This window comes from Xyrauchen texanus, chromosome 23 (assembly GCF_025860055.1).
Source record: "Xyrauchen texanus isolate HMW12.3.18 chromosome 23, RBS_HiC_50CHRs, whole genome shotgun sequence".
In the NCBI taxonomy this organism is placed as follows: domain Eukaryota; kingdom Metazoa; phylum Chordata; class Actinopteri; order Cypriniformes; family Catostomidae; genus Xyrauchen; species Xyrauchen texanus.
Window position 1 is genome coordinate 39,537,211 of NC_068298.1, and position 13,476 is coordinate 39,550,686.

At 39.3% G+C, this 13,476-nt stretch overlaps 1 protein-coding gene across 3 annotated transcripts in view; it reads left to right on the forward strand.

The window, feature by feature from the left end:
- The window catches only part of frmpd1b (FERM and PDZ domain containing 1b), a 58,397-nt gene that overhangs the window by 4,214 nt on the left and 40,707 nt on the right, over window positions 1-13,476 (forward strand). For 2 of the 3 annotated variants that reach the window (XM_052089330.1, XM_052089329.1), the window contains one exon: window positions 10,768-10,909. Coding sequence is in view for 2 of the 3 variants with exons in the window: in XM_052089329.1 (XP_051945289.1) it covers window positions 10,791-10,909 (119 nt within the window). In the remaining variant the exon portion in view is untranslated. The remainder of the gene's footprint in view (window positions 1-10,767; window positions 10,910-13,476) is intronic. The other variant, XM_052089328.1, reaches the window with a different exon arrangement.

Genomic DNA, 13,476 nt, shown 5'->3' on the forward strand with positions numbered 1-13,476 from the left:
CACTGAAATGTATGAAAGTGCTTTACTGTCCCTTTACTGAGCATGCAAAAAATGTGTTCCATGTACGGTCTGAAACAAAATTGTCCTCTTGTTCCACCATCGGACAACTTCCTACCGCCTGTGAGAGCGATGTTAAAGATAAATGTTACTTTGTCCAACCTTCAAAGTAAATAGCAGCAACAACACCGCTACAGTGAGGGCCGTTATATTTATTTGAATCACATGACAACAAATACGTCATCATTTTTCAATAGTTGTGTTCAGGTGCATTCGACGACATCTTGATTTACTGATCGGTGAGATTTGCTGGTTGCAGTCAGGGGAGGAGTTGAAAAGAGAGCCATTGTGTGCTGAACCTACATTACATTAGTCACTGCAGATTGCGCAATGTTTGTTGTCTTTATCGCAGAGTAAGTGGAATTCAGATAGACAGATACTTGAATTAGACATAAAATAACCAGCAACATTATTCATTTGAAAAAGTTATGAGCTGCTTAATGCAGTGTCTGCTGTGTGTACATGAAGAAAGTCAAATGAAAGCCTGTATTATTTAAATTCCAATAAAGGAGTCAGTATTTTATTATAATTTTGAATGCTTTTTTATTAATAAACATTGTATGACTGTGACAATCGCAATATAACATGATATAAACATGATGTGCTGTTTTAAAAACACTGAGTTGTAAGAGTTGTCGCTGAATTGGAGGTGTTAGAAGAAACATCATGGTAATGGTATACTAATATGCTACTCTTATTTCTGCCATAGAAGCACTAAGAGTAGTATGTGAAGAATGCAACTGCAAACGCAGCCCTTGAAACATGTAACCGTTGTCACTTTGTGAGTCTGGCCAATCGTGAATGAGGTGTGTCTTCATCAGAGGTTGTGCTGCCAGACAGCTGCTATCAAATCGCTCTCGCCTTACTTTGATAGCATATGTCAAATTCCCCTCATCTGATTACAACCTCATTTTGCTCTGTTTTGGTGCCCCCCGCTGGATATTTAACTTTAAAACTGCTGCCAAATGTGTAACGAAGCTTGTAATTTGTACATGCATCACGGGAGATTTATGTTAGAGGTCTGCGCAGGACTGTTTTTTCCATCCGGCTTTTCCATCTAATTTATATTCATAGTTAAATATTGAAAGTTTGGGACAAGGCTCAAACTGGCAAATCTGTACATAAAGGTATTTTAAAAGGAGCTAAAATAAATGATGAAGGCCCGGTTCAAAGTTTTCAGCTCTGTTTTAATGTGACCTTCGTATAACAAACAGATAAATAAATCAAAGTTTAATCTGTTTGTTTTAATAAAGATCAACCCCTGGCCTAGGGCCTGGGTTGCTCAGTGAGTAAAGATGCTGACTACCACACCTGGAGGTGCAAGTTTGAATCCAGGGCATGCTGAGTGACTCCAGCCAGGTCTCCTAAGCAACCAGATTGGCCCGGTTGCTAGTGTGGGTAAAGTCACATGAAGTAACCTCCTCGTGGTCGCTATAATGTGGATCTTGCTCTCAGTGGGGCACGTGGTGAGTTGTGTGTGGATGCTGTGGTGGATGGCGTGAAGCCTCCACATGTGCTAGGTCTCCGCGGTAAAGTGCTGAACAAGCCACTTGATCACATGCGCAGGTTGACGGTCTCCGACGCGGAATCAACTGAGATTCATCCTCCGCCAACCGGATTGAGGCGAGTCACTACGCCACCATGAGGACTTAGAGCGCATTGGGAATTGTGCATTCCAAATTGGGGAGAAAAAGGAAAAACAAAAACAAATCAACCCCTGGCCAATGTTGAAGAAACACCCAGGGATGGCCTCAAAGCAAAAAGACATATTTTCATTTCACAGGGTTTTAAAATAATCAGGGATTTCTGTCCACTTGTCATATCCCAAGACACTGACCATCCCAGTATGTCCAGATGTGAGTCATAATTAAGAGCAAATACAGAGTATTAATCTCCAAATAGTGGCTAGATTTAACAGCATGCTGAGAACTGAAAGTCCTCAGTTGTGGTCGCCGATGGAATTGAATTGAGAGGTTGCACAAAAGGTTCTTTCTTTTATTATGCTAATGGACGGCTTTGACATGCGGAACGGAGCAGAGAAGGGCGATTTAATTAGTGCTAAAGAGGAAACGTGAAATCATTTTCAACATGCACAATAAACTGCTCGCTGGCACAGACTAAACAAAGGAAACTGCATTATACTGGGGATAAACCATTTATTTGCCTGTTAGTTAATGGGTGTATAGGTTGAAACAAATCTGACCTAGTTACACTGAAGCTGTGAACCTCAGCGTGTCTCTGCCTGGTGCTTTTGTGAGTACCCAAGTGATGTAAACGTCATACTGAGCCACGTTTCAAGAACATATGCCACATGTTATTGCCCATTTCCAGAATTTGGTGGTCTACCAGAAAAGGCCAATAGATGTGCATTTGTGCACATTTACTCGCAACGTAAAATGTAAGAAATCTCAGTGGAATCTCTCAGATTCAGTGTGTTTAGACCTGGAGGGCTTACGGGTAATCGGTTCTTGTCTTGGTTTTTTACAACTGCTCATGAACAATAACCACCATTATAAAGAGTCAAGTATTGTATCAATATTTCCTTTTAATAGGCTCTCTTTGGCCAGGCTTACTTGGAAATAAGCTAAATAAGATAAAATATGTAAATAGAAATTAAATCATAATGAAACTTTATCTGAATAACTGTCCCCCATTTTTACTGTATTACAGGAAAAAAAAATGCTTGCATAACGGTCATGACAACAAATCTTAATGGCCCAAAAATAGGCTTAATTATTTCTGTACGACTCCTGCACTGCACTGCAAGGGTTTCCAGCTCCCAAATCAAATACACAAGCTGGACTGGCGTAGTTGCCATAAGATCATGATTTAAGAGTGAATAACAACCTTAATTTTAGTCTGTTCTTCACATGGCTGGACATTGATACAGATTTGATCTAAACCATACAAAATCATAAATCATGAGAACCTGCAATTGTTTCCGGATCCTTTCCTACTCTATCTAACCCATTAAAATGACTGTTGGTGGTGTAATTGTAATTTTACAGATATATTTATTCAGATTAAAAAGCAGTTTTGAATTGAAGTAAGCCAGTGAATTTAGATGTACACATAAAGGAGATTCTGCACATACACAACATGTTACAGTAAATGTCCATTTGTGAACTGCAGTCCTCTTCTGCTGACTGCTGCAAGAACAGTTTAATAAGAAGTGTAAATGTCACAGCCGCAAGCAAACATCCATTTCTCTCCCAGTCAGATCAATGAGGAGACAAACCCTCCGATTCACCAACACAGATCACTATTGATACCTGAAGACTGTTGTGTCTGAGCCAATGAACACTCAGATACTGATACGATTGCCACACCAGCAATTCCCCACAAGTTCACTTTCTAAGTGCACAGAGATGCTGTTTTTGGGTGCGGGGCTGAAAATGGTAGTTTTAAAGAGGTAGTTAAGCCAAAAATGACAATTCTGTCATTATTTACTCACCCTCATGTTGTTCCAAACCTGTATGATTGACTTTCTTCAGTGGAACACAAAAAGAAAATGAAAGAGAGAATACAAGGTTGAGTAAACAATGATAGAATTTTTGTTTTTAGCTGAACTACCCCTTTAAGCTCTCAGATAAGCGGAAATAATTGCAAAGTATTTTTGGAAATCCAGGCTGATGATGTAACTCTTGTGACGCAGGTCTGACTTGAGCTCGGCCTGTTTATTTGCTCATCGACTGCTTGTTGATGACTTTGTTGCTAAATAGGAGCTCTGCTGTATTGCGGCTCGGCTCTGCACCACTCAGCTCTTTCTCACAGTTATTCTCTTATTTTTCACACCTTTCACGACCATTTCCCTTCTTTATATATCATTCTCTTTGCCATCTGACCTGCATTCATATCTCCTCTACAACAAGCCTGTTTTTCAGTCTCACTTTTCTGCATGCATTTTTAATGTTTAACAGACTATCTACAATAATAAAATTGTATTGCTCAGAGGTTGCTCTTAGGATATGTGATGAGATCTCACTTACAGTCACCCAAAACTTGCTTGGAGGCTTTTGAACACTTAATTAGCTTTATATAACAATATTTAAAACCAAGCTTTTCTCTGAACTAACTTCACTTTTTAAAGCAATTTAAGGTGATTTTAGTGGATATTTGAAGTCGGTTCCCTTCAAGTAACCACAGATGTAGTTCAGCACATCAACTATAAACATGTCCCACTAACGCTTGACATCCAGAAAGTGTCCAAATATTGTTTTGCCTTCAATATATTGTTTTTAGGGCTGCACAATTATGACAAAAAAAAATAAATAAAACAGAATTGCTGATTAATTCTCTTGATATTGTAATTTCGATTGAATTTTGATTGATAAAGTGTCATTAAATTACATTATTACTTTCACATTGGCCCTCTAGCAACACAGAAACAATTTTTATAATTCGTTTTTCAACTTGTGAATATATTTGACTCAAAGTGAGCAACAGACATGTCTGTGATTAGTTTATTCCCTGGAGAAAAAAAAAATAGTAAATAAGACATTTTGAAACATCAAGAATCAATAAAATAAGTTTTGTTACACTGTAAAAAAAAAAATCTGTTTTTTTAACAAAAAAATAAATAAATGTAAACAACTTTACAGAACAACCTCTACATTTTATAGTTTAAAACTGTTGTAATGTACATGACCATGATGCCATTGTTAAAACATAAGTCTGTTTAATTTACATGATGGCACGAAGTTCACCAAAAGTGTCTCTTCCATGGGCAATGACCAATAAACCTGTAGACATTCAACCACTAAACACCATCAGGAGTAACACGTGTGAAATTAAAATAATACAATAAACATGTAGAGACAGCGCTCAGTGTCTCTCACACAAACACTAAACACCATCAGAGTAACACGTGTGAAATTAAAATAATACTATAAACATGTAGAGACAGCGCTCAGTGTCTCTCACACAAACGCTAAACACCATCAGAGTAACACGTGTGAAATTAAAATAATACAATAAACATGTAGAGACAGCGCTCACACAAACACTAAACACCATCAGAGTAACACGTGTGAAATTAAAATAATACAATAAACATGTAGAGACAGCGCTCATTGTCTCTCACACAAACGCTAAACACCATCAGAGTAACACGTGTGAAATTAAAATAATACAATAAACCAGTGACGTGCGGTGATGTCTTAAAGAGGCTAGGCACTGAGTTATGAAAGCCAGATTACCTGATTGTTTAATATAATAATAATAATACGTAATAACAGTGAACGTTAAGCACAAGCGCAGCATATCAGCACATGTACAAATCAGGATGTATATAGTGTGTACTCTCTCTCTCTCTCTCACACACACACACACACACACACACACACACACACACACACACACACACACACACACACACACACACACTCGTAAACAGTGAACGTTACGCACAAGCGCGGCATATCAAGAAATGTACAAATCAGGATGTATATCGTGTATTCTCTCTCTCTCACACACACACACAAACACACACACTCGTAAACAGTGAACGTTACGCACAAGCGCGGCATATCAAGAAATGTACAAATCAGGATGTATATCGTGTATTCTCTCTCTCTCTCACACACACACACACACACACACACACACACACACACACACTCGTAAACAGTGAACGTTACGCACAAGCGCGGCATATCAAGAAATGTACAAATCAGGATGTATATCGTGTATTCTCTCTCTCTCTCTCTCTCTCTCTCTCTCTCTCTCTCACGCACACACACACACACACACACACAAGCGCACAGCCACATAGCCAATCTTTTCTTACATACCAATCAGTTTGAAATGATCGGATACTTTTTGGGCCCTTTTGCTGTACTAGTCCATCTAAGGCTGGCGTAGACCTCCCTCTTGCAATTAACTCCTATTTGGAATTAAAATCGAGCTTGGAAAAATTTCTTAATTCCGTGATTACGGCTGGTGCTGTCATTTTGAATTTTGCGGGGATTAGGCATGGCTACGCTAGCTGTGGTGTAATGACGTTAGCTACACAAATGTCCAGGAATATCTCGATTTTAATTGGTCCATGTCTGATACGTAACGGAGATGATTACGGGCATAACATATTTACGTCAAAAGGCACAGCAGATTTGTGCTTTTCGCCGTACATGTTAAAGAATACAGGATCGAAGTGCGCATGCGCAACATGGGTTTTCCGCTTTTCGTCTGCAATGAATGGACCGTAAAAGCACTGCTTATTCTACCATTTGTTTTTAGTTGATTATGCGTAACTGCTACATTTGTCATCATAATGACTAAACAATTGGAATAACACACATATTGCATATATAAATCACAAGAATAAAAAGTAAAAATATAAATACAAGTTTATTATTTAATAAACATTTTATTTTTGAATTTTGGCAGGGTAGGCAGTGCCTAGTTTGCCTACCCAGACCGCACGTCAGTGCAATAAACATTAACTAAACTACATTAAATATAAAACAGAACACCCCAATGCATATAACTGATATTAAAAATATGAAGAAACATAATTATTCCCATAAAATATAAAGAAGTGAACTGGGTCACGCAGGGAATTGTGGGAAAGCCCGATTATTGTTTTCTACTGTAATCTTAACAATAATTTACTCTTGTTTAAAATAATTTACATTTTTACTATTAATTATACAGGAAAATCATACCTTTTACATCTAAAAAAGTTTACTGTCTTTTAAAATATATTACAGTTATATTTTACAGTTAATACTCGTTAATCAATATACTTTTTCTTTACTGTTAAAATTACAGAATGTTTTTATAGTGTTTTTTTAAATTATAAAACAATTAGGGCTGCACATTTAATCAAGATAAATAAATAAATGTGTTTTTAGCTTAAATAATTTTTAATTATTACTAAATTATTTTGAATAATGACTCAACGTATAAACGAGCGCTTGTTTCCTCAGTCATGCGTTCTGCATCTGAGACGACCTCTGTAACATATCAAGTATTTTATTAATTAATTAATGAATTTGACGATTTCTGACACTACACTGCAAGTGCTTTACAAAGGAACAGGGACTCTTCTCAACCACAACCTAAAATATAATCGATTATTAATTTTCAGAATCAATGTGTCGAATGTTCATCATCACTTGGATGCATTTTTATTGCAACAATATTATTAAGCATTAAATAAAATAGACAAATTTCATTTGGAAATGCAAGCTGATGTTTTGGGTGGCCTTTGCATGCCCGTGGCTACACCACTGTCCTCCAGTGAGCTGTTAACTGCTGCAACCGGATCATTGAGTCAGTTAGTATGTTTACATGTGCAGTTAAAATCAGTCTTTATCTTGTTTGTTCTTGGGATAAACCGGTGTATTGGCTGCTGATATTTATTAGCCAGTTATTTACCAAATATCAGTTCTAAGCATTAAGATGCAATATGAAAGGCCCATGGTTTATTTATAAATATATGTAATACAATTTGTAAAAAAAATCTACAATATGTAGAAGGGTTGGCTCTCATAAAAAAAGGTAATATTTCATTTTTATTCTTTCTCATTGTCATGTTGATGTGGAAAATCTGCCGTAAATGGACACGATCATTGTAAAAGCAGTACTTACCTTTAGGCGACATGATTAGGGAAACCATTCAAAACCGTTTGAATCCAGAAGACTTTGACTTCTGAGACATCGGTACAGTATAATACTGCATGATTGATTGAATTAAAATTGAAATGGCAATATGGCGATGCATGATTATTAAACCTTAAAAGGCTGAGATTCTGCATTCAGCGCTTCAGACAGTGCTGTGCGAGCAAGCGGAGCCCTCTAGTGGTCTTGCCGACATTATCCATTTTACCTTTCTTCAAAATACAGTCTACATTCTACGCTTCAGTCAGAGTTGTGTGAGCAGCTATAATATATTATACTTATGTATTATTTTAAAAAGACTTTAGGAGAGCCGTGGCAGATATCTAGATATTCAGTGAATAAGGACTGTAATTTTGGTGTGTTGTTTGCATTTTGTCATGGCTTCAATAGATTTGGAATATAACAATGACAGAACATTCATATTTTGGGTAAACTATCCCTATACCTACAATACTGTATATAATATCTTTTTAATAAAAGAGATTTTGTTTTAAAAAATGTTTACATATTTTTAATAATAAAAAATAAAAGCGAGACTGATTAAGCAAAAGATGTTTGCAGTGTAACACAGGGAGGCAGGACCTGTTCAGGGGCATGTGAAAAATGGAGGCGAACCCCTGGAGAGAAGTCCTGCACGGGACAGTTGGAAATGAAGCCACAGTCCAGACCTAGAGATATACAGTTTGTTTGCTAACATCATAAGGCCTACAGATCGCTCAAGAAAGACAGCCGGACAAAAGTGATGCACACACAGAGAGACAGAGCCTGAGGAGCGAGCAGCTTTCATGACCGTTCAAGCATGACTGCAGCAACCGCATGATTTAATGTGCACTGGAGTGAAAGTCACGAGCTAAATGCTCTGAAATGTTAATAAAGCGTGCTCGATGAACAAGCATTGTGCAGGACTGTGCTGAAAATAGATGAAGAGGGAAATGCAGATTTATTTGCTTATTCAGATGGAGGACAGGTGTGCAGTTATGCAGAAAGGCAAAAATAAAGTCAAATTCTGTCAGAAATAAAGACATCATTTTAGACTATATAGGAGCTTATGAGGGCTGGGCATATTTCCATCAAGATGTATCAATATCATGAAATTTTTCATGCTTTGACTGTCAAATGTATATCAAAGTTTGTCTAATGTTTTTCTAGCAAGTCAGTCCACTGACAGCCATATTTGGAACGTTCACAGGAAGCTGTTTCCAGTCATGCCAGTGCAGCATCTATCTATTTGAATCGGGAACACCGAAATTTCAATAATGGTTGGTCGAGATTAAAATCAAAGAACGTATTTCAAATCACCAATAAAATTTTATAATATTGGAGTCATAAATTTTGTGCTATTACCTCACATTTCCATAAAACGTGCAATTTCCCCATCTTGTATAGGTTATGCGCATGCGTGTTAGCTAGTTGATTGAGAGGTGATGTCTGTATCTAAAAGGTGATTGGCTCGTTTACCTTTCTACATCTGTTGACTGTTGGGCGCTAGTGCTTTTTGGTTGGGTGAACCAATTTCTCCCATTCATTTAAATAGAAGTGACCCATCTCTGCTAAATAGTCTCTGTTACAGTATATATCATGAATGTATTTGCTGTGAAATGTCCATCAGTTTTGTAAAGTAGATTAGAAATGTGTCAAGCAAGAAAATGCAAACAAAATTCGATGATTTTTTTTTTGCTAATGTGGCAGGGCGGAGGGCGGGGCCAGGTTGTGATTATACACACCCGGTCCCTTATCAGGCTAATTAAGCCTCCGAGAGCGATATAGGCCGATGGCAGATGGTGGTGCGACGAGAGAGAGATAGCTTACAGACATGTCCGTCATGTGTGTGTGTTTGTCTTTTGGTTTAAGTTATTCATTAAAAATATTATTTGTATCGTCAAGCCGGTTCTCGCCTCCTCCTTCCCATTGAACTCCCTTTACATTGGTGCAGAAACCCGGGTTTGGAGGAGAGCGCCACTATGGAGTCTTCACCGCTGGCCGAAGTAATCAACGCCCTCACCAACATCCAGCAAACACAACACCATGCCCTCTTGGAGGTTCGCCGGGAGCAAGAACAACGCTTCCAAGCCTTGCTCCAGGCACAAGCCGGAGCCTGATTGCCAGGGAGGGGGCTGGTGCTGCGCCCTCCTCGGAGCCCGTCCCACCGCCGGCCTTCGAGAAAACGGCGGAGGTATGGAGGTGGCCTCCCAATCAGTGGGCGGCCCGCCTATTGCCCCTGCTTTCTGGGGAGGCACAGCTGGCGGCACAACATCTTCCCGCCGCCAGCCTCCTGGACTATAGCAATCTGAGGAAAGCCATCCAGCAACGGGTCGGTCGGACCCCGGAGCAAAGTCGGCAGCTATTCCGCTCATTGAGCTTCGGGAAGGACGGCCGCCCATTCGCGTTTGTGCAACAGCTCCGTGACGCCTGCCAGAAATGGCTGTTGGTGGGGGGAACCCATGACTTAGTTGACGTGGTCGACATGGTGGTACTGGAGCAGTTCGTCTCCCAACTTCCCCAAGGCATGTCGGAGTGGGTCCAGTGCCACCGCCCGGCGTCGTTGGATGGAGCCGTCCAGCTGGCAGAGGACTACATGGCGGCGTTCCCAGGAGGCAGCGTGGCAGTATCTTCTCTCTCTCTCTCTCTCTCCACCCCCTCTGCCATCGGCCTTTATCCCTCTCAGAGGCTTAATTAGCCCGATAAGGGACCGGGTGTGTATAATCACGACCCGGCCCCACCCTCCGCCCTGCCACAGCTACATTAATATTTGAATACTTTAAATATTCAAATGTTATTTATAAATTGTATTTATATATGTGTATATCAACATCAAACGTCATTGAGTCCAAGTTTTCAATCGATATAATAAAACGGTCAGATTGAGCTCATATCATAGTCGCAAGACAAGAAAGGAAACTTAATGGTCTAATTAAAAGCACATTCAAATCATAGTGATATTCGCAGTTTCTTCATTTTTTATTGCAAGTTAACTGCAACCATATTTGTGTGTTTTTGTGGAATGTACATTTTGTAATGCAAAAAGGTGCAATATAGTCATTTTCTACATATTATAGACTCCAATTATAATTAAGATTTCATCTTCAGCAGATCAGTTCTCATTGGTCCTGATGGTTGTGAGGGCCCACCTTCACCACCTCTCAACCAATCCGCACAAGCGAGATGTGACATCCAATCACACGCAGCGATTTCTGCATTCTGGAGCTTTTAGGACACAAGCCACACACAGGTAAGTGACACACCCAGCAACAAGCTGCTCAGGTGATAAAATTATAGTGAATACAGAAGTGACATTAAACAAACCACAGAGAGCATTTGAATTGCAAACCTCCAAACCTTTATTTTTCTGAAGATCTGCTTTCATTCCCTAAGGGATTTTGGCTGCTGTGTCTTTGATTCTGAATTTGAAAGACTGAAAATGCTGTACCTGTAAGATGCTCCCCAGCATTGCATTTGAGAAGAGGTAGTTAGTGTTAAAGGGTTAGTTCAGCCCAAAATAAAAATTATCTTATCATTTACTTACCCTCTTGTTGTTCCAAACGCCATATGACCTTCTTCATTCGGTGGAACACAAAAGTACAGTAAATGTTTTGAGCAATGTTGATGCTGCCAAAACATTTGTACAAGATTGTGAAACCGTAAGATACCGTACAACTTGGCAAGTACGAATAGGTAAGACCTTTTTATTCCCATAGAGACAAATCAATCAACAAACTTCAAATCGAATATATGAAACCATCTGCCTAATGTTGTGTAGGTCCCCCTCGTGCCACCAAAACAGCCCCAACACGCATCTCAGAATAGCATTCAGAGATGTTGTTCTTTTCAACACAATTGGACAGACTGGTTATCTGAGTTACCATAGACATTGTCAGTTTGAACCAGTCTGGCCATTCTCTGTTGACCCTTTCATAAACAAGATGTTTCTGTCCAGAGAACTGCAGCTAACTAGATGTTTTTTGTTTTTGGCACCATTCAGAGTAAATTCTAGAGATTGTCCTGTGTGAGAAAATTCCAGGAGATTAGCAGTTACAGGAATACTCAAACCAGCCCGTCTGGCACCAACAATTATGCCACGGTCCAAATCACTGAGATCACATTTTTCCCCATTCTGATGGTCGATGTGAACATTAACTGAAGCTCCTGACCAGTATCTGCATGATTTTATGTACAGCACTGCTGCCACACAATTGGCTGATTAGATAATCATATGGATGATAGTTGGTGCCAGACGGGCTGTTCTGTAGCCTTGTTGTCATTCCTGTCAAAAATCAAAGATGGTGCTGCTGTGAAAAAGGTATGGGACGGACCTTGAAAGTCAGACAACATGAGGGTAAGTAACTTAGCTATTCCTTTAGTTGTTGTGGAGTCGACGTACATTTAGGTCAGCTTCAGAGTGCAGTGGGTCAACATCACATTGCATGACTTTTCATGGCCAGTGCAGTCAATGTGATGCACTCAAGCAAGACTAATAAATCCTCATGCAGAGTGGCCTTGAACAGATTAACATCTAGAGTCACAACTGTATAAGGGAGACTTTCAGAAGTGTCTCGCAAACGTTTCACCCAGTGACCAAGCTCAAGGGAAGCCTACACTTATATTAATGCTACCTACATTGAATTTAGAACTTGATTTAGAGATGTATAAACAAGACATCAAGCAGTCTTACATAGCAGCATGCATGGTGCTTATTATAGGATTCTGCTTTTGTGCTAGAACTTTTCTGCTGCTCAAGGCAGTGGGGGTTGGGTCAGACAGGGAAGGAGGAGGGTGTAGAGTTACTGTAGGCAGCATCAATATATGGTTTGGGGTGGCACACAGCAGAGAGCAGGTTTCCGGTGTGGTTCCAAATGATCTGGACCAGACGGTCATATACAGGGCTGGTGATCATACAGCTGGATGCTTCAAAATTGTGAAAATCACTTAAAGTTAAGAGCCTTGATTATGGAATAACATTAGGATACTTTTTATAGTGAGTGTTATAAAGTGGTATACTTTGAGTGACAGCACTAATTTGAACCAGTTAGTGGGCCATCTTCTAAAGCTACAATATAGAGTGCTAACACCAGGATTAAAGGAATATTCTGAGTTTAAATACTTAAGCTTTATCGACCAATATAATCAGCGAAAATCACAATGTTGCGGAATTTTCCAGTACCCTGACTCCGTATTGAAAGCCCTTTTAACATTTAATCATGTATATACAGTATATACATCTAGAATTCAGTGTTCACTAGTTAAAATGCTAATTCTTGACATCAGCAATGGAATTACTACTAGTGAAAATGCTATTTGTTAATATCAGTAACTAGAGTTGCACTAGTCAGGATTTTGTGAGACTGTTGTGGGTGGATCTCAGACCCTCTTGGGGGATCCAGGGGCATGCTCCCTTGTAAGAATTTAATTTTTTACATTTTAAAGTTAAATGCATCAATCTGGTGCACTTTGAGAGTAAAATTAAGAAGCTAGATATATGAAGATCTTTGCAAACAATTTTGCTCTAGTAGTAATTTAATCTTAAACACATTAGTTGTATAGGTATGAATGATGATGACACGGCAAAAAGTCACACCCACAAAGCATGGTAAAAGAGAGAGTTTAACTGCCCCTTTCTCTGCTGTCAAAATCACCTGCTGTCCCTCCCTCATGGGAGGCTGTCTCCCCTTTTGCCCCTCTCTGAATGTCTCTCCCTCTATGAGAGTCTGCTGAGGCTGTCTCTTCTGCTACAAAGAAAACAAGCAACGTTAAAATTCCACTGTTACTCCAGTTTATCTCCTGACAAAAGCCTATGAGTAA